At 50.4% G+C, this 22,141-nt stretch overlaps 1 protein-coding gene across 2 annotated transcripts in view; it reads right to left on the bottom strand.

The window, feature by feature from the left end:
* LOC116941495 (potassium voltage-gated channel subfamily KQT member 4-like) overlaps window positions 1–22,141 on the bottom strand; it is a 234,567-nt gene that overhangs the window by 68,394 nt on the left and 144,032 nt on the right. For both annotated transcript variants that reach the window (XM_076066672.1, XM_076066671.1), the window contains exon 4: window positions 421–596. In XM_076066672.1, coding sequence (XP_075922787.1) covers window positions 421–596 — 176 coding nt within the window. The remainder of the gene's footprint in view (window positions 1–420; window positions 597–22,141) is intronic.

Below are 22,141 nucleotides of genomic sequence, written 5' to 3'. Positions count from 1 at the left end.
CTAGGCTATAGAGTGGATGATGAGTTCTAGGTCTGGGCAATGGAGTGGGGGATGAGTTCTAAGTTAGGTCCCCATTTAGGTGTTGCCTCCCCTAGGTCAACACGGCGTTCAATGAGTGCTTACTGCGGTGTGTACACGCCAGCACTGGGGAATCAAAGGTGCTCGCGTGCAGTACTTGCTGCAACAGCCTCCATGGCTACACTGTCGGGAATCTCTGCCTCTGCGCACGTATGGTGCCCGCACGTGTGAGTGTGTGCTTGTGCACGCGAGCATGTGCGGGCATAGGCGAGCGCGTGCAGGCACTCGCGAGCATGAACGAGCATGTGCTAGCATGTGCGGGCGTGTGCCAGTGCGGGCGTGTGCGAGTGCGGGCGTGTGCGAGTGCGGGCGTGTGCATGCTTGTGCGGGTGTGCGCGTCACCTTGCTGTGTGCGTAGACCACGGAGCCCAGCAGCTTCCAGGTGCCGCCCCTGCGGTCCATGCGCACCATGCGCAAGATCTGAAGGAAGCGCAGCGAGCGCAGCGCCGATGTCGCAAAGATGTTGCCCTGGGTGCCGGCGGCAATCACCGCCAGGGACGCCACCAGCACGATACTGTCTGCAGCGCAGTGATTCCAGCCGTGAGGACACACGCACAACTATGTGTCTGTAGAACCAGCCGTGAGGACACACACACAGCTATGTGTCTGTAGAACGAGCAGTGAGGACAAACACCCAGCTATGTGTCTCTAGAACCAGCTATGAGGACACACACACAGCTATGTGTCTGTAGCACCAGCCGTGAGGACACACACATAGCTATTTGTATGTAAAACCAGCCGTGAGGACACATGCAGCTATGTGTCTATAGAACCAGCCGTGAGGACACACACACAGCAATGTGTCTCTAGAACCAGCCGTGAGGTCACACACACAGCAATGTGTCTCTACAACCAGCCGTGAGGTCACACACACAGCTATGTGTCTGTAGAACCAGCCCTGAGGACACACACAGCTATGTGTCTCTTGAACCAGCCGTGACGTCACACACACAGCTATGTGTGTCTAGAACCAGCCGCGAGGACACACAAACAGCTATGTGTCTCTAGAACCAGCCGTAAGGTCACACACACAGCTATGTGTCTCTATAACCAGCCATGAGGACGCACAAACAGCTATGTGTCTGTAGCACCAGCCGTGAGGACACACACACAGCTATTTGTATGTAGAACCAGCCGTGAGGACACACACACAGCAATGTGTCTCTAGAACCAGCCATGAGGACACACACACAGCTATGTGTCTGTAGCATCAGCCGTGAGGACACACACACAGCTATTTGTATGTAGAACCAGCCGTGAGGACACACACACAGCAATGTGTCTCTAGAACCAGCCATGAGGACACACACACAGCTATGTGTCGCTAGAACCAGCCGTGAGGCCACACACACAGCTATGTGTCTCTAGAACGAGACGTGAGGACATACACAGAGCTATGTGTCTGTAGAACCAGCCGTGAGGACACACACACAGCTATGTGTCTGTAGAACCAGCCCTGAGGACACACAGACAGCTATGTCTCTTGAACAAGCCGTGACGTCACACACACAGCTATGTGTGTCTAGAACCAGCCATGAGGACACACAAAGCTGTGTGTCTATAGAACCAGCCGTGAGGTCACACACAGCTATGTGTCTCTAGAACCAGCCCTGACGTCACACACAGCTATGTCTCTCTAGAACCAGCCATGAGGACACACAAACAGCTATGTGTCTATAGAACCAGCTGTGATGTCAAACACACAGCTATGTGTCTCTAGAACCAGCCCTGACGTCACACAGCTATGTCTCTCTAGAACCAGCCATGAGGACACACAGACAGCTATGTGTCTCTAGAACTAGCCATGAGGACGCACACACAGCTATGTGTCTCTAGAACCAGCTGTGATGTCAAACACACAGCTATGTGTCTCTAGAACCAGCCGTGAGGACACATGCAGCTATGTGTCTTTAGAACCAGCCCTGACGTCACACACAGCTATGTGTCTCTAGAAGCAGCCATGAGGACACAAAGACAGCTATGTGCCTCTAGAACCAGCTGTGATGTCAAACACACAGCTATGTGTCTCTAGAACCAGCCGTGAGGAGACACACACAGCTATGTGTCTCTAGAACCAGCCGTGAGGTCACACACACAGCTATGTGTCTGTAGCACCAGCCGTGAGGACACACACATAGCTATTTGTATGTAAAACCAGCCGTGAGGACACATGCAGCTATGTTTCTATAGAACCAGCCGTGAGGACACACACACAGCAACGTGTCTCTAGAACCAGCCGTGAGGTCACACACAGCAATATGTCTCTAGAACCAGCCGTGAGGTCACACACACAGCTATGTGTCTGTAGAACCAGCCCTGAGGACACACACAGCTATGTGTCTCTTGAACCAGTCGTGACGCCACACACACAGCTATGTGTGTCTAGAACCAGCCATGAGGACACACAAAGCTGTGTGTCTATAGAATCAGCCGTGAGGTCACACACAGCTATGTGTCTCTAGAACCAGCCCTGACGTCACACACAGCTATGTCTCTCTAGAACCAGCCATGAGGACACACAGACAGCTATGTGTCTCTAGAACCAGCCATGAGGACACACACACAGCTATGTGTCTCTAGAACCAGCTGTGATGTCAAACACACAGCTATGTGTCTCTAGAACCAGCCCTGACGTCACACACAGCTATGTCTCTCTAGAACCAGCCATGAGGACACACAGACAGCTATGTGTCTCTAGAACCAGCCATGAGGACACACACACAGCTATGTGTCTCTAGAACCAGCTGTGATGTCAAACACACAGCTATGTGTCTCTAGAACCAGCCGTGAGGACACACACATAGCTATTTGTATGTAAAACCAGCCGTGAGGACACATGCAGCTATGTTTCTATAGAACCAGCCGTGAGGACACACACACAGCAACGTGTCTCTAGAACCAGCCGTGAGGTCACACACAGCAATGTGTCTCTAGAACCAGCCGTGAGGTCACACACACAGCTATGTGTCTGTAGAACCAGCCCTGAGGACACACACAGCTATGTGTCTCTTGAACCAGCCGTGATGTCAAACACACAGCTATGTGTCTCTAGAACCAGCCCTGACGTCACACACAGCTATGTCTCTCTAGAACCAGCCATGAGGACACACAGACAGCTATGTGTCTCTAGAACTAGCCATGAGGACACACACACAGCTATGTGTCTCTAGAACCAGCTGTGATGTCAAACACACAGCTATGTGTCTCTAGAACCAGCCGTGAGGACACACACACAGCTATTTGTATGTAAAACCAGCCGTGAGGACAAATGCAGCTATGTGTCTTTAGAACCAGCCCTGACGTCACACACAGCTATGTGTCTCTAGAAGCAGCCATGAGGACACAAAGACAGCTATGTGCCTCTAGAACCAGCTGTGATGTCAAACACACAGCTATGTGTCTCTAGAACCAGCCGTGAGGACACACACACAGCTATGTGTCTCTAGAACCAGCCGTGAGGTCACACACACAGCTATGTGTCTGTAGCACCAGCCGTGAGGACACACACGTAGCTATTTGTATGTAAAACCAGCCGTGAGGACACATGCAGCTATGTTTCTATAGAACCAGCCGTGAGGACACACACACAGCAACGTGTCTCTAGAGCCAGCCGTGAGGTTACACACAGCAATGTGTCTCTAGAACCAGCCGTGAGGTCACACACACAGCTATGTGTCTGTAGAACCAGCCCTGAGGGCACACACAGCTATGTGTCTCTTGAACCAGCCGTGATGTCACACACACAGCTATGTGTGTCTAGAACCAGCCATGAGGACACACAAAGCTGTGTGTCTATAGAACCAGCCGTGAGGTCACACACAGCTATGTGTCTCTAGAACCAGCCCTGACGGCACACACAGCTATGTCTCTCTAGAACCAGCCATGAGGACACACAGACAGCTATGTGTCTCTAGAACCAGCTGTGATGTCAAACACACAGCTATGTGTCTCTAGAACCAGCCATGAGGACACACAGACAGCTATGTGTCTCTAGAACCTGCCATGAGGACACACACACAGCTATGTGTCTCTAGAACCAGCTGTGATGTCAAACACACAGCTATGTGTCTCTAGAACCAGCCGTGAGGACACACACATAGCTATTTGTATGTAAAACCAGCCCTGAGGACACATGCAGCTATGTTTCTATAGAACCAGCCGTGAGGTCACACACAGCAATGTGTCTCTAGAAACAGCCGTGAGGTCACACACACAGCTATGTGTCTGTAGAACCAGCCCTGAGGACACACACAGCTACGTGTCTCTTGAACCAGCCGTGACGTCACATACACAGCTATGTGTGTTTAGAACCAGCCATGAGGACACACAAAGCTGTGTGTCTATAGAACCAGCCGTGAGGTCACACACAGCTATGTGTCTCTAGAACCAGGCCTGACGTCACACACAGCTATGTCTCTCTAGAACCAGCCATGAGGACACACAGACAGCTATGTGTCTCTAGAATCAGCTGTGATGTCAAACACACAGCTATGTGTCTCTAGAACCAGCCCTGACGTCACACACAGCTATGTCTCTCTAGAACCAGCCATGAGGACACACAGACAGCTATGTGTCTCTAGAACCAGCCATGAGGACACACACACAGCTGTGTGTCTCTAGAACCAGCTGTGATGTCAAACACACAGCTATGTGTCTCTAGAACCAGCCGTGAGGACACACACACACAGCTATGTGTCTGTAGCACCAGCCGTGAGGACACACACATAGCTATTTGTATGTAAAACCAGCCGTGAGGACACATGCAGCTATGTGTCTTTAGAACCAGCCCTGACGTCACACACAGCTATGTGTCTCTAGAAGCAGCCATGAGGACACACAGACAGCTATGTGTCTCTAGAACCAGCCGTGGGGACACACACACAGCTATGTGTCTCTAGAACCAGCCGTGAGGTCACACACACAGCTATGTGTCTGTAGCACCAGCCGTGAGGACACACACATAGCTATTTGTATGTAAAACCAGCCGTGAGGACACATGCAGCTATGTTTCTATAGAACCAGCCGTGAGGACACACACACAGCAACGTGTCTCTAGAACCAGCCGTGAGGTCACACACAGCAATGTGTCTCTAGAACCAGCCGTGAGGTCACACACACAGCTATGTGTCTGTAGAACCAGCCCTGAGGACACACACAGCTATGTGTCTCTTGAACCAGCCGTGACGTCACACACACAGCTATGTGTGTCTAGAACCAGCCGCGAGGACACACAAACAGCTATGTGTCTCTATAACCAGCCGTGAGGACGCACAAACAGCTATGTGTCTGTAGCACCAGCCGTGAGGACACACACACAGCTATTTGTATGTAGAACCAGCCGTGAGGACACACACACAGCAATGTGTCTCTAGAACCAGCCATGAGGACACACACACAGCTATGTGTCTGTAGCACCAGCCGTGAGGACACACACACAGCTATTTGTATGTAGAACCAGCCGTGAGGACACACACAGCAATGTGTCTCTAGAACCAGCCATGAGGACACACACAGCTATGTGTCGCTAGAACCAGCCGTGAGGTCACACACAGCTATGTGTCTCTAGAACCAAACGTGAGGACATACACAGAGCTATGTGTCTGTAGAACCAGCCGTGAGGACACACACAGCCATGTGTCTGTAGAACCAGCCCTGAGGACACACAAACAGCTATGTCTCTTGAACAAGGCGTGCCGTCACACACACAGCTATGTGTGTCTAGAACCAACCATGAGGACACACACAGCTGTGTGTCTATAGAACCAGCCGTGAGGTCACACACAGCTATGTGTCTCTAGAACCAGCCCTGACGTCACACACAGCTGTGTCTCTAGAACCAGCCATGAGGACACACAGACAACTATGTGTCTCTAGAACCAGCTGTGATGTCAAACACACAGCTACGTGTCTTTAGAACCAGCCATGAGGACACACACAGCTATGTGTCTCTAGAACCAGCTGTGATGTCAAACACACAGCTATGTGTCTGTAGAACCAGCCCTGAGGACACACACAGCTATGTGTCTCTTGAACCAGCTGTGACGTCACACACACTGCTATGTGTGTTTAGAACCAGCCATGAGGACACACAAAGCTGTGTGTCTATAGAACCAGCCGTGAGGTGACACACAGCTATGTGTCTCTAGAACCAGCCCTGACGTCACACACAGCTATGTCTCTCTAGAACCAGCCATGAGGACACACAGACAGCTATGTGTCTCTAGAACCAGCTGTGATGTCAAACACACAGCTATGTGTCTCTAGAACCAGCCCTGACGTCACACACAGCTATGTCTCTCTAGAACCAGCCATGAGGACACACAGACAGCTATGTGTCTCTAGAACCAGCCATGAGGACACACACACAGCTGTGTGTCTCTAGAACCAGCTGTGATGTCAAACACACAGCTATGTGTCTCTAGAACCAGCCGTGAGGACACACACACAGCTATGTGTCTGTAGCACCAGCCGTGAGGACACACACATAGCTATTTGTATGTAAAACCAGCCGTGAGGACACATGCAGCTATGTGTCTTTAGAACCAGCCCTGACGTCACACACAGCTATGTGTCTCTAGAAGCAGCCATGAGGACACACAGACAGCTATGTGCCTCTAGAACCAGCTGTGATGTCAAACACACAGCTATGTGTCTCTAGAACCAGCCGTGAGGACACACACACAGCTATGTGTCTCTAGAACCAGCCGTGAGGTCACACACACAGCTATGTGTCTGTAGCACCAGCCGTGAAGACGCACACATAGCTATTTGTATGTAAAACCAGCCGTGAGGACACATGCAGCTATGTTTCTATAGAACCAGCCGTGAGGACACACACACAACAACGTGTCTCTAGAACCAGCCGTGAGGTCACACACAGCAATGTGTCTCTAGAACCAGCCGTGAGGTCACACACACAGCTATGTGTCTGTAGAACCAGCCCTGAGGACACACACAGCTATGTGTCTCTTGAACCAGCCGTGACGTCACACACACAGCTATGTGTGTCTAGAACCAGCCGCGAGGACACACAAACAGCTATGTGTCTCTATAACCAGCCGTGAGGACGCACAAACAGCTATGTGTCTGTAGCACCAGCCGTGAGGACACACACACAGCTATTTGTATGTAGAACCAGCCGTGAGGACACACACACAGCAATGTGTCTCTAGAACCAGCCATGAGGACACACACACAGCTATGTGTCTGTAGCACCAGCCGTGAGGACACACACACAGCTATTTGTATGTAGAACCAGCCGTGAGGACACACACAGCAATGTGTCTCTAGAACCAGCCATGAGGACACACACAGAGCTATGTGTCGCTAGAACCAGCCGTGAGGTCACACACAGCTATGTGTCTCTAGAACCAAACGTGAGGACATACACAGAGCTATGTGTCTGTAAAACCAGCCGTGAGGACACACACACAGCCATGTGTCTGTAGAACCAGCCCTGAGGACACACAAACAGCTATGTCTCTTGAACAAGCCGTGACGTCACACACACAGCTATGTGTGTCTAGAACCAACCATGAGGACACACACAGCTGTGTGTCTATAGAACCAGCCGTGAGGTCACACACAGCTATGTGTCTCTAGAACCAGCCCTGACGTCACACACAGCTGTGTCTCTAGAACCAGCCATGAGGAGACACAGACAACTATGTGTCTCTAGAACCAGCTGTAATGTCAAACACACAGCTACGTGTCTCTAGAACCAGCCATGAGGACACACACAGCTATGTGTCTCTAGAACCAGCTGTGATGTCAAACACACAGCTATGTGTCTTGCGAACCAGCCGTGAGGACACACACACAGATATGTGTCTCTAGAACCAGCCGTCAGGTCACACAAACAGCTATGTGTCTGTAGCACCAGCCGTGAGGACACACACATAGCTATTTGTATGTAAAACCAGCCGTGAGGACACATGCAGCTATGTGTCTATAGAATCAGCCCTGACGTCACACACAGCTATGTGTCTCTAGAACCAGCCATGAGGACACACAGACAGCTATGTGTCTCTAGAACCAGCTGTGATGTCAAACACACAGCTATGTGTCTCTAGAACCAGCCGTGAGGACACACACACAGCTATGTGTCTCTAGAACCAGCCGTGAGGTCACACACACAGCTATGTGTCTGTAGCACCAGCCGTGAGGACACACACATAGCTATTTGTATGTAAAACCAGCCGTGACGACACATGCAGCTATTTGTCTATAGAACCAGCCGTGAGGACACACACACAGCAATGTGTCTCTAGAACCAGCCGTGAGGTCACACACACAGCAATGTATCTCTAGAACCAGCCGTGAGGTCACACACACAGCTATGTGTCTGTAGAACCAGCCCTGAGGACACACACAGCTATGTGTCTCTTGAACCAGCCGTGATGTCACACACATAGCTATTTGTGTCTAGAACCAGCTGCGAGGACACACAAACAGCTATGTGTCTCTAGAACCAGCCGTAAGGTCACACACACAGCTATGAGTCTCTATAACCAGCCGTGAGGACGCACAAACAGCTATGTGTCTGTAGCACCAGCCGTGAGGACACACACAGCTATTTGTATGTAGAACCAACCGTGAGGACACACACACAGCTATGTGTCTGTAGCACCAGCTGTGAGGACACACACACAGCTATTTGTATGTAGAACCAGCCGTGAGGACAAATGCAGCTATGTGTCTTTAGAACCAGCCCTGACGTCACACACAGCTATGTGTCTCTAGAAGCAGCCATGAAGACACAAAGACAGCTATGTGCCTCTAGAACTAGCTGTGATGTCAAACACACAGCTATGTGTCTCTAGAACCAGCCGTGAGGACACACACACAGCTATGTGTCTCTAGAACCAGCCGTGAGGTCACACACACAGCTATGTGTCTGTAGCACCAGCCGTGAGGACACACACGTAGCTATTTGTATGTAAAACCAGCCGTGAGGACACATGCAGCTATGTTTCTATAGAACCAGCCGTGAGGACACACACACAGCAACGTGTCTCTAGAGCCAGCCGTGAGGTTACACACAGCAATGTGTCTCTAGAACCAGCCGTGAGGTCACACACACAGCTATGTGTCTGTAGAACCAGCCCTGAGGGCACACACAGCTATGTGTCTCTTGAACCAGCCGTGATGTCACACACACAGCTATGTGTGTCTAGAACCAGCCATGAGGACACACAAAGCTGTGTGTCTATAGAACCAGCCGTGAGGTCACACACAGCTATGTGTCTCTAGAACCAGCCCTGACGGCACACACAGCTATGTCTCTCTAGAACCAGCCATGAGGACACACAGACAGCTATGTGTCTCTAGAACCAGCTGTGATGTCAAACACACAGCTATGTGTCTCTAGAACCAGCCATGAGGACACACAGACAGCTATGTGTCTCTAGAACCAGCCATGAGGACACACACACAGCTATGTGTCTCTAGAACCAGCTGTGATGTCAAACACACAGCTATGTGTCTCTAGAACCAGCCGTGAGGACACACACATAGCTATTTGTATGTAAAACCAGCCCTGAGGACACATGCAGCTATGTTTCTATAGAACCAGCCGTGAGGACACACACACAGCAACGTGTCTCTAGAACCAGCCGTGAGGTCACACACAGCAATGTGTCTCTAGAACCAGCCGTGAGGTCACACACACAGCTATGTGTCTGTAGAACCAGCCCTGAGGACACACACAGCTACGTGTCTCTTGAACCAGCCGTGACGTCACATACACAGCTATGTGTGTTTAGAACCAGCCATGAGGACACACAAAGCTGTGTGTCTATAGAACCAGCCGTGAGGTCACACACAGCTATGTGTCTCTAGAACCAGGCCTGACGTCACACACAGCTATGTCTCTCTAGAACCAGCCATGAGGACACACAGACAGCTATGTGTCTCTAGAACCAGCTGTGATGTCAAACACACAGCTATGTGTCTCTAGAACCAGCCCTGACGTCACACACAGCTATGTCTCTCTAGAACCAGCCATGAGGACACACAGACAGCTATTTGTCTCTAGAACCAGCCATGAGGACACACACACAGCTGTGTGTCTCTAGAACCAGCTGTGATGTCAAACACACAGCTATGTGTCTCTAGAACCAGCCGTGAGGACACACACACACAGCTATGTGTCTGTAGCACCAGCCGTGAGGACACACACATAGCTATTTGTATGTAAAACCAGCCGTGAGGACACATGCAGCTATGTGTCTTTAGAACCAGCCCTGACGTCACACACAGCTATGTGTCTCTAGAAGCAGCCATGAGGACACACAGACAGCTATGTGTCTCTAGAACCAGCCGTGAGGACACACACACAGCTATGTGTCTCTAGAACCAGCCGTGAGGTCACACACACAGCTATGTGTCTGTAGCACCAGCCGTGAGGACACACACATAGCTATTTGTATGTAAAACCAGCCGTGAGGACACATGCAGCTATGTTTCTATAGAACCAGCCGTGAGGACACACACACAGCAACGTGTCTCTAGAACCAGCCGTGAGGTCACACACAGCAATGTGTCTCTAGAACCAGCCGTGAGGTCACACACACAGCTATGTGTCTGTAGAACCAGCCCTGAGGACACACACAGCTATGTGTCTCTTGAACTAGCCGTGACGTCACACACACAGCTATGTGTGTCTAGAACCAGCCGCGAGGACACACAAACAGCTATGTGTCTCTATAACCAGCCGTGAGGACGCACAAACAGCTATGTGTCTGTAGCACCAGCCGTGAGGACACACACACAGCTATTTGTATGTAGAACCAGCCGTGAGGACACACACACAGCAATGTGTCTCTAGAACCAGCCATGAGGACACACACACAGCTATGTGTCTGTAGCACCAGCCGTGAGGACACACACACAGCTATTTGTATGTAGAACCAGCCGTGAGGACACACACAGCAATGTGTCTCTAGAACCAGCCATGAGGACACACACAGCTATGTGTCGCTAGAACCAGCCGTGAGGTCACACACAGCTATGTGTCTCTAGAACCAAACGTGAGGACATACACAGAGCTATGTGTCTGTAGAACCAGCCGTGAGGACACACACACAGCCATGTGTCTGTAGAACCAGCCCTGAGGACACACAAACAGCTATGTCTCTTGAACAAGCCGTGACGTCACACACACAGCTATGTGTGTCTAGAACCAACCATGAGGACACACACAGCTGTGTGTCTATAGAACCAGCCGTGAGGTCACACACAGCTATGTGTCTCTAGAACCAGCCCTGACGTCACACACAGCTGTGTCTCTAGAACCAGCCATGAGGACACACAGACAACTATGTGTCTCTAGAACCAGCTGTGATGTCAAACACACAGCTACGTGTCTTTAGAACCAGCCATGAGGACACACACAGCTATGTGTCTCTAGAACCAGCTGTGATGTCAAACACACAGCTATGTGTCTGTAGAACCAGCCCTGAGGACACACACAGCTATGTGTCTCTTGAACCAGCTGTGACGTCACACACACTGCTATGTGTGTTTAGAACCAGCCATGAGGACACACAAAGCTGTGTGTCTATAGAACCAGCCGTGAGGTGACACACAGCTATGTGTCTCTAGAACCAGCCCTGACGTCACACACAGCTATGTCTCTCTAGAACCAGCCATGAGGACACACAGACAGCTATGTGTCTCTAGAACCAGCTGTGATGTCAAACACACAGCTATGTGTCTCTAGAACCAGCCCTGACGTCACACACAGCTATGTCTCTCTAGAACCAGCCATGAGGACACACAGACAGCTATGTGTCTCTAGAACCAGCCATGAGGACACACACACAGCTGTGTGTCTCTAGAACCAGCTGTGATGTCAAACACACAGCTATGTGTCTCTAGAACCAGCCGTGAGGACACACACACAGCTATGTGTCTGTAGCACCAGCCGTGAGGACACACACATAGCTATTTGTATGTAAAACCAGCCGTGAGGACACATGCAGCTATGTGTCTTTAGAACCAGCCCTGACGTCACACACAGCTATGTGTCTCTAGAAGCAGCCATGAGGACACACAGACAGCTATGTGCCTCTAGAACCAGCTGTGATGTCAAACACACAGCTATGTGTCTCTAGAACCAGCCGTGAGGACACACACACAGCTATGTGTCTCTAGAACCAGCCGTGAGGTCACACACACAGCTATGTGTCTGTAGCACCAGCCGTGAAGACGCACACATAGCTATTTGTATGTAAAACCAGCCGTGAGGACACATGCAGCTATGTTTCTATAGAACCAGCCGTGAGGACACACACACAACAACGTGTCTCTAGAACCAGCCGTGAGGTCACACACAGCAATGTGTCTCTAGAACCAGCCGTGAGGTCACACACACAGCTATGTGTCTGTAGAACCAGCCCTGAGGACACACACAGCTATGTGTCTCTTAAACCAGCCGTGACGTCACACACACAGCTATGTGTGTCTAGAACCAGCCGCGAGGACACACAAACAGCTATGTGTCTCTATAACCAGCCGTGAGGACGCACAAACAGCTATGTGTCTGTAGCACCAGCCGTGAGGACACACACACAGCTATTTGTATGTAGAACCAGCCGTGAGGACACACACACAGCAATGTGTCTCTAGAACCAGCCATGAGGACACACACACAGCTATGTGTCTGTAGCACCAGCCGTGAGGACACACACACAGCTATTTGTATGTAGAACCAGCCGTGAGGACACACACAGCAATGTGTCTCTAGAACCAGCCATGAGGACACACACAGAGCTATGTGTCGCTAGAACCAGCCGTGAGGTCACACAGCTATGTGTCTCTAGAACCAAACGTGAGGACATACACAGAGCTATGTGTCTGTAAAACCAGCCGTGAGGACACACACACAGCCATGTGTCTGTAGAACCAGCCCTGAGGACACACAAACAGCTATGTCTCTTGAACAAGCCGTGACGTCACACACACAGCTATGCGTGTCTAGAACCAACCATGAGGACACACACAGCTGTGTGTCTATAGAACCAGCCGTGAGGTCACACACAGCTATGTGTCTCTAGAACCAGCCCTGACGTCACACACAGCTGTGTCTCTAGAACCAGCCATGAGGAGACACAGACAACTATGTGTCTCTAGAACCAGCTGTAATGTCAAACACACAGCTACGTGTCTCTAGAACCAGCCATGAGGACACACACAGCTATGTGTCTCTAGAACCAGCTGTGATGTCAAACACACAGCTATGTGTCTTGCGAACCAGCCGTGAGGACACACACACAGATATGTGTCTCTAGAACCAGCCGTCAGGTCACACACACAGCTATGTGTCTGTAGCACCAGCCGTGAGGACACACACATAGCTATTTGTATGTAAAACCAGCCGTGAGGACACATGCAGCTATGTGTCTATAGAATCAGCCCTGACGTCACACACAGCTATGTGTCTCTAGAACCAGCCATGAGGACGCACAGACAGCTATGTGTCTCTAGAACTAGCTGTGATGTCAAACACACAGCTATGTGTCTCTAGAACCAGCCGTGAGGACACACACACAGCTATGTGTCTCTAGAACCAGCCGTGAGGTCACACACACAGCTATGTGTCTGTAGCACCAGCCGTGAGGACACACACATAGCTATTTGTATGTAAAACCAGCCGTGACGACACATGCAGCTATTTGTCTATAGAACCAGCCGTGAGGACACACACACAGCAATGTGTCTCTAGAACCAGCCGTGAGGTCACACACACAGCAATGTATCTCTAGAACCAGCCGTGAGGTCACACACACAGCTATGTGTCTGTAGAACCAGCCCTGAGGACACACACAGCTATGTGTCTCTTGAACCAGCCGTGATGTCACACACATAGCTATGTGTGTCTAGAACCAGCTGCGAGGACACACAAACAGCTATGTGTCTCTAGAACCAGCCGTAAGGTCACACACACAGCTATGTGTCTCTATAACCAGCCGTGAGGACGCACAAACAGCTATGTGTCTGTAGCACCAGCCGTGAGGACACACACAGCTATTTGTATGTAGAACCAACCGTGATGACACACACACAGCTATGTGTCTGTAGCACCAGCTGTGAGGACACACACACAGCTATTTGTATGTAGAACCAGCCGTGAGGACACACACAGCAATCTGTCTCTAGAACCAGCCATAAGGACACACACACAGGTATGTGTCGCTAGAACCAGCCGTGAGGTCACACACACAGCTATGTGTCTGTAGAACCAGCCGCGAGGACACACACACACACAGCTATGTGTATCTAGAACCAGCCGTGAGGTCACACACACAGCTGTGTGTCGCTAGAACCAGCCGTGAGGTCACACACACACCTATGTGTCTCTAGAACCAGCCATAAGGACGCACACACAGCTAATGTCTGTAGGACAAGCCATGAGGACGCACACACAGCTGTGTGTCTCTAGAACCAGCCGTGAGGACACAGATACAGCTATGTGTCTCTAGAACCAGCCGTGAGGTCACTCACACAGCTATGTGTCGCAAGAACCAGCCAAAACGTCACACACACAGCTATGTGTCTCTAGAACCAGCCGTGAGGACACACACACAGCTATGTGTCGCTAGAACCAGCCGTGAGGACAGACACACAGAGCTATGTGTCTATAGAACCAGCCGTGAGGACGCACACACAGCTATGTGTTTCTAGAACCAGCCGTGAGGAAACACACACAGCTATGTGTCTGTAGAACCAGCCGCGAGGACACATACACACACAGCTATGTGCATCTAGAACCAGCCGTGAGGTCACACACACAGCTATGTGTGTGTAGAACCAGACGTGAGGTCACACACACAGCTATGTGTCTGTAGAACCAGCCGTGAGGTCACACATACAGCTATGTGTCTCTAGAATCAGCAGTGAGGTCACACACAAAGCTATGTGTCTCAAGAACCAGCTGTGAGGTCACACACAGCTATGTGCGTCTAGAACCAGCAATTAGGGCACACACACAGCTATGTGTCTGTAGAACCAGCCGTGAGGACAAACACACAGCTTTGTGTCTTGAGAACCCGCCGTGAGGACACACACACAGCTATGTGTCTCTAGAACCAGCCGTGAGGACACACACACACACACAGCTATGTGTCTCTAGAACCAGCCGTGAGGACACACACACACACAGCTATATTGTCGCCAGAACCAGCCGGGAGGACACACACACAGAGCTATGTGCCTGTAGAACCAGCCGTGAGGACGCACACACAGCTATGTGTTTCTAGAACCAGCCGTGAGGAAACACACACAGCTATGTGTCTCTAGAACCAGCCGTGAGGTCACACACACAGCTATGTGTCTCTAGAACCAGCCCTTAGGTCACACACACAGCTATGTGTCTGTAAAACCAGCCGTGAGGTCACTCACACAGCTATGTGTCTCTAGAAACAGCCGTGAGGTCTCACACACACAGCTATGTGTCAGTAGAACCAGCCGTGAGGTCACACAAAGCTATGTGTGTCTAGAATCAGCAAAAAGGGGAAACATACAGCTATGTGTCTGTAGCACCAGCCGTGAGGACACACACACAGCTATTTGTATGTAGAACCAGCCGTGAGGACACACACAGCAATGTGTCTCTAGAACCAGCCATGAGGACACACACAGAGCTATGTGTCGCTAGAACCAGCCGTGAGGTCACACACAGCTATGTGTCTCTAGAACCAAACGTGAGGACATACACAGAGCTATGTGTCTGTAAAACCAGCCGTGAGGACACACACACAGCCATGTGTCTGTAGAACCAGCCCTGAGGACACACAAACAGCTATGTCTCTTGAACAAGCCGTGACGTCACACACACAGCTATGTGTGTCTAGAACCAACCATGAGGACACACACAGCTGTGTGTCTATAGAACCAGCCGTGAGGTCACACACAGCTATGTGTCTCTAGAACCAGCCCTGACGTCACACACAGCTGTGTCTCTAGAACCATCCATGAGGAGACACAGACAACTATGTGTCTCTAGAACCAGCTGTAATGTCAAACACACAGCTACGTGTCTCTAGAACCAGCCATGAGGACACACACAGCTATGTGTCTCTAGAACCAGCTGTGATGTCAAACACACAGCTATGTGTCTTGCGAACCAGCCGTGAGGACACACACACAGATATGTGTCTCTAGAACCAGCCGTCAGGTCACACACACAGCTATGTGTCTGTAGCACCAGCCGTGAGGACACACACATAGCTATTTGTATGTAAAACCAGCCGTGAGGACACATGCAGCTATGTGTCTATAGAATCAGCCCTGACGTCACACACAGCTATGTGTCTCTAGAACCAGCCATGAGGACACACAGACAGCTATGTGTCTCTAGAACCAGCTGTGATGTCAAACACACAGCTATGTGTCTCTAGAACCAGCCGTGAGGACACACACACAGCTATGTGTCTCTAGAACCAGCCGTGAGGTCACACACACAGCTATGTGTCTGTAGCACCAGCCGTGAGGACACACACATAGCTATTTGTATGTAAAACCAGCCGTGACGACACATGCAGCTATTTGTCTATAGAACCAGCCGTGAGGACACACACACAGCAATGTGTCTCTAGAACCAGCCGTGAGGTCACACACACAGCAATGTATCTCTAGAACCAGCCGTGAGGTCACACACACAGCTATGTGTCTGTAGAACCAGCCCTGAGGACACACACAGCTATGTGTCTCTTGAACCAGCCGTGATGTCACACACATAGCTATGTGTGTCTAGAACCAGCTGCGAGGACACACAAACAGCTATGTGTCTCTAGAACCAGCCGTAAGGTCACACACACAGCTATGTGTCTCTATAACCAGCCGTGAGGACGCACAAACAGCTATGTGTCTGTAGCACCAGCCGTGAGGACACACACAGCTATTTGTATGTAGAACCAACCGTGATGACACACACACAGCTATGTGTCTGTAGCACCAGCTGTGAGGACACACACACAGCTATTTGTATGTAGAACCAGCCGTGAGGACACACACAGCAATCTGTCTCTAGAACCAGCCATAAGGACACACACACAGCTATGTGTCGCTAGAACCAGCCGTGAGGTCACACACACAGCTATGTGTCTGTAGAACCAGCCGCGAGGACACACACACACACAGCTATGTGTATCTAGAACCAGCCGTGAGGTCACACACACAGCTGTGTGTCGCTAGAACCAGCCGTGAGGTCACACACACACCTATGTGTCTCTAGAACCAGCCATAAGGACGCACACACAGCTAATGTCTGTAGGACAAGCCATGAGGACGCACACACAGCTATGTGTCTCTAGAACCAGCCGTGAGGACACAGATACAGCTATGTGTCTCTAGAACCAGCCGTGAGGTCACTCACACAGCTATGTGTCGCAAGAACCAGCCAAAACGTCACACACACAGCTATGTGTCTCTAGAACCAGCCGTGAGGACACACACACAGCTATGTGTCGCTAGAACCAGCCGTGAGGACAGACACACAGAGCTATGTGTCTATAGAACCAGCCGTGAGGACGCACACACAGCTATGTGTTTCTAGAACCAGCCGTGAGGAAACACACACAGCTATGTGTCTGTAGAACCAGCCGCGAGGACACATACACACACAGCTATGTGCATCTAGAACCAGCCGTGAGGTCACACACACAGCTATGTGTGTGTAGAACCAGACGTGAGGTCACACACACAGCTATGTGTCTGTAGAACCAGCCGTGAGGTCACACATACAGCTATGTGTCTCTAGAATCAGCAGTGAGGTCACACACAAAGCTATGTGTCTCAAGAACTAGCTGTGAGGTCACACACAGCTATGTGCGTCTAGAACCAGCAATTAGGGCACACACACAGCTATGTGTCTGTAGAACCAGCCGTGAGGACAAACACACAGCTTTGTGTCTTGAGAACCCGCCGTGAGGACACACACACAGCTATGTGTCTCTAGAACCAGCCGTGAGGACACACACACACACACAGCTATGTGTCTCTAGAACCAGCCGTGAGGACACACACACACACAGCTATATTGTCGCCAGAACCAGCCGGGAGGACACACACACAGAGCTATGTGCCTGTAGAACCAGCCGTGAGGACGCACACACAGCTATGTGTTTCTAGAACCAGCCGTGAGGAAACACACACAGCTATGTGTCTCTAGAACCAGCCGTGAGGTCACACACACAGCTATGTGTCTCTAGAACCAGCCCTTAGGTCACACACACAGCTATGTGTCTGTAAAACCAGCCGTGAGGTCACTCACACAGCTATGTGTCTCTAGAAACAGCCGTGAGGTCTCACACACACAGCTATGTGTCAGTAGAACCAGCCGTGAGGTCACACAAAGCTATGTGTGTCTAGAATCAGCAAAAAGGGGAAACATACAGCTATGTGTCTGTAGAACCAGCCGTGAGGACATACACACAGCTATGTGTCTCGAGAACCCGCCGTGAGGATACACACACAGCAATGTGTCTCCAGAACCAGCCGTGAGGACACACACACACACTTCACAGCTATGTGTCGCTAGAACCAGCCATGAGGACACACACACAGCTATGTGTCTGTAGAACCAGCCGCGAGGACAAACAGACAGCTATGTGTCTCTAGAACCAGCCGTGAGGACACACACACACACAGCTATGTGTCGCAATAACCAGCCATGAGGACACACACACAGCTATGTGTTTCTAGAACCAGCCGTGAGGAAACACACACAGCTATCTTCTTTGGTTCTTTCGGTAAAGTCACTAGAATGAAAATAAAATAATAAATTAATAAAATAAAATAATTTATTACTTTATTCTCATTCTACGAGACTTTACTGAAAGAACCAAAGTTGATGAATCCTTGCAGTCACGAAAGCTTTAAATCGAAACACACAGCTATGTGTCGGTAGAACCAGCCGTGAGGACACACGCAGTTATGTGTTTCTAGAATCAGCCGTGAGGACACACACACAGCTATGTGTCTCTAGAACCAGCCGTGAGGTCACTCATACAGCTATGTGTCTCTAGAATCAGCAGTGAGGTCACACAGAGCTATGTGTCCCTAGAACCAGCCATGAGGTCACGCATACAGCTATGTGTCTCTAGAAACAGCCATGAGGACACACACACGGCTATATGTCTGTAGAACCAGCCGTGAGGTCACACACAGCTATGTGTGTCTAGAGCCAGCCGTGAGGTCACACACAGCTATGTGTCTCTAGAATCAGCAGTGAGGTCACACAAAGCTATGTGTCTCTAGAACTAGCCATAAGGACACACACACACAGCTATGTGTCTGTCGAACCAGCCGCGACGACACACAGACAGCAATGTGTCTCTAGAACCAGCCGTGAGGACACACACACAGCTATGTGTCGCTAGAACCAGCCGTGAGGACACACACAGAGCTATGTGCCTGTAGAACCAGCCGTGAGGACGCACATAGAGCTATGTGTTTCTAGACCCAGCCGTGAGGAAACTCACACAGCTATGTGTCTGTAGAACCAGCTGCGAGGACACACACACAGCTATATGTCTCTAGAACAAGCCGTGAAGTCACACACACAGCTATGTGTCTCTAGAACCAGCTGTGATGTCAAACACACAGCTATGTGTCTCTAGAACCAGCCGTGAGGACACACACATAGCTATTTGTATGTAAAACCAGCCGTGAGGACACATGCAGCTATGTTTCTATAGAACCAGCCGTGAGGACACACACACAGCAACGTGTCTCTAGAACCAGCCGTGAGGTCACACACAGCAATGTGTCTCTAGAACCAGCCGTGAGGTCACACACACAGCTATGTGTCTGTAGAACCAGCCGTGAGGACAAACACACAGTTATGTGTCTCTAGAACCAGGCGTGAGGTCACACACACAGTTATGTGTTTCTAGAACCTGCCGTGAGGACACACACACATCTATGTGTCTCTAGAACCAGCCGTGAGGACACACACACAGCTATGTGTCTCTAGAACCAGCCGTGAGGACACACACACACACAGCTATGTGTCGCTAGAACCAGCCGTGAGGTCACACACACAGCTATGTGTCTGTAGCACCAGCCATGAGGACAAACACACAGCTATGTGTCTGTAGAACCAGCCGTGAGGACAAACACACAGCTATGTGTCTCTAGAACCAGGCGTGAGGTCACACACACAGTTATGTGTTTCTAGAACCCGCCGTGAGGACACACACACACATCTATGTGTCTCTAGAACCAGCCGTGAGGACACACACACAGCTATGTGTCTCTAGAACCAGCCGTGAGGACACACACACACACAGCTATGTGTCGCTAGAACCAGCCGTGAGGTCACACACACAGCTATGTGTCTGTAGACCCAGCCGTGAGGTCAAACACACAGCTATGTGTCTCTAGAATCAGCAGTGAGGTCACACACACAGGTATGTGTCGCTAGAACCAGCCATGAGGTCACATACACAGCTATGTGTCGCTGGAACCAGCCATGAGGTCACACACACAGCTATGTGTCTCTAGAACCAGCCGTGAGTTCACACACACACAGCTATGTGTCTGTAGAACCAGCCGTGAGGTCACACACAGCTATGTGTGTCTGGAACCAGCAATAAGGGCACACATACAGCTATGTGTCTGTAGAACCAGCCGCTAGGACATACACACAGCTATGTGTCTTGAGAACTCGCCGTGAGGACACACACACACACAGCTATGTGTCGCTTGAACCAGCCATGAGGATGCACACACAGCTATGTGTCTCTAGAACCAGCCGTGACGACACACACACAGTTATGTGTTTCTAGAACCAGCCGTGAGGACACACACACACACAGCTGTGTGTCGCAAGAACCAGCCGTGAGGACACACATACACAGCTATGTGTCTGTAGAACCAGCCGTGAGGACGCACACACAGCTATGTCTCTCTAGAACCAGCCGTGAGGAAACACACACAGCTATCTTCTTTGGTTCTTTCGGTAAAGTCACGTAGAATGAGAATAAAATAATAAATTAATAGCTAAATTAATTTCTTATTTTATTCTCATTCTACGAGACTTTACTGAAAGAACCAAAGAAGATTAATCCTTGCAGTCACGAAAGCTTTAAATCGAAACACACGGCTATATGTCTGTAGAACCAGCCATGAGGACACACGCAGTTATGTGTTTCTAGAACCAGCCGTGAGGGGACACACACAGCTATGTGTCTCTAGAACCAGCCGTGAGGTCACTCACACAGCTATGTGTCTCTAAAATCAGCAGTGAGGTCACACAGAGCTACGTGTCTCTAGAACCAGCCGTGAGGTCACGCACACAGCTATGTGTCGCTAGAACCAGCCACAAGGTCACTCACACAGCTATGTGTCTCTAGAACCAGCCGTGAAGACACACACACAGCTATGTGTCTCTAGAACCAGCCGTGAGGACACACACACACGCAGCTATGTGTCTGTAGAACCGGCCCTGAGGACACACACACAGCTATGTGTCGCTAGAACCAGCCGTGAGGACACACACACACAGCTATGTGTCTGTAGAACCAGCCGCGACGACACACAGACAGCTATGTGTCTCTAGAACCAGCCGTGAGGACACACACACACAGCTATGTGTCGCTAGAACCAGCCGGGAGGATACACACACAGAGCTAGGTGCCAGTAGAACCAGCCGTGAGGACGCACACACAGCTATGTGTTTCTAGAACCAGCCGAGAGGAAACACACACAGCTATGTCTCTCTATAACCAGCCATGAGGACGCACACACAGCTATGTGTCTCTAGAACCAGCCATGAGGACGCACACACAGCTATGTGTCTCTAGAACCAGCCGTGAGGTCACGCACACAGCTATGTGTCGCTAGAACCAGCCGTGAGGACACACACACAGCTATATGTCTGTAGAACCAGCCGGGAGGTCACACACAGCTATGTGTTTCTAGAACCAGCCATAAGGCCACACACAGAGCTATGTGTCTGTAGAACCAGCCTTGAGGACATCCACACGGCTATGTGTCTCTAGAACCCGCCGTGAGGACACACACACACAGGTATGTGTCGCTAGAACCAGCCGTGAGG

The sequence above is a fragment of the Petromyzon marinus genome, chromosome 12, assembly GCF_048934315.1.
Source record: "Petromyzon marinus isolate PM22_M1 ecotype Great Lakes invasive population chromosome 12, UKy_Petmar_22M1.pri1.0, whole genome shotgun sequence".
Taxonomy (NCBI): Eukaryota; Metazoa; Chordata; class Hyperoartia; order Petromyzontiformes; family Petromyzontidae; genus Petromyzon; species Petromyzon marinus.
This window is presented reverse-complemented; position numbering and strand designations above follow the sequence as displayed.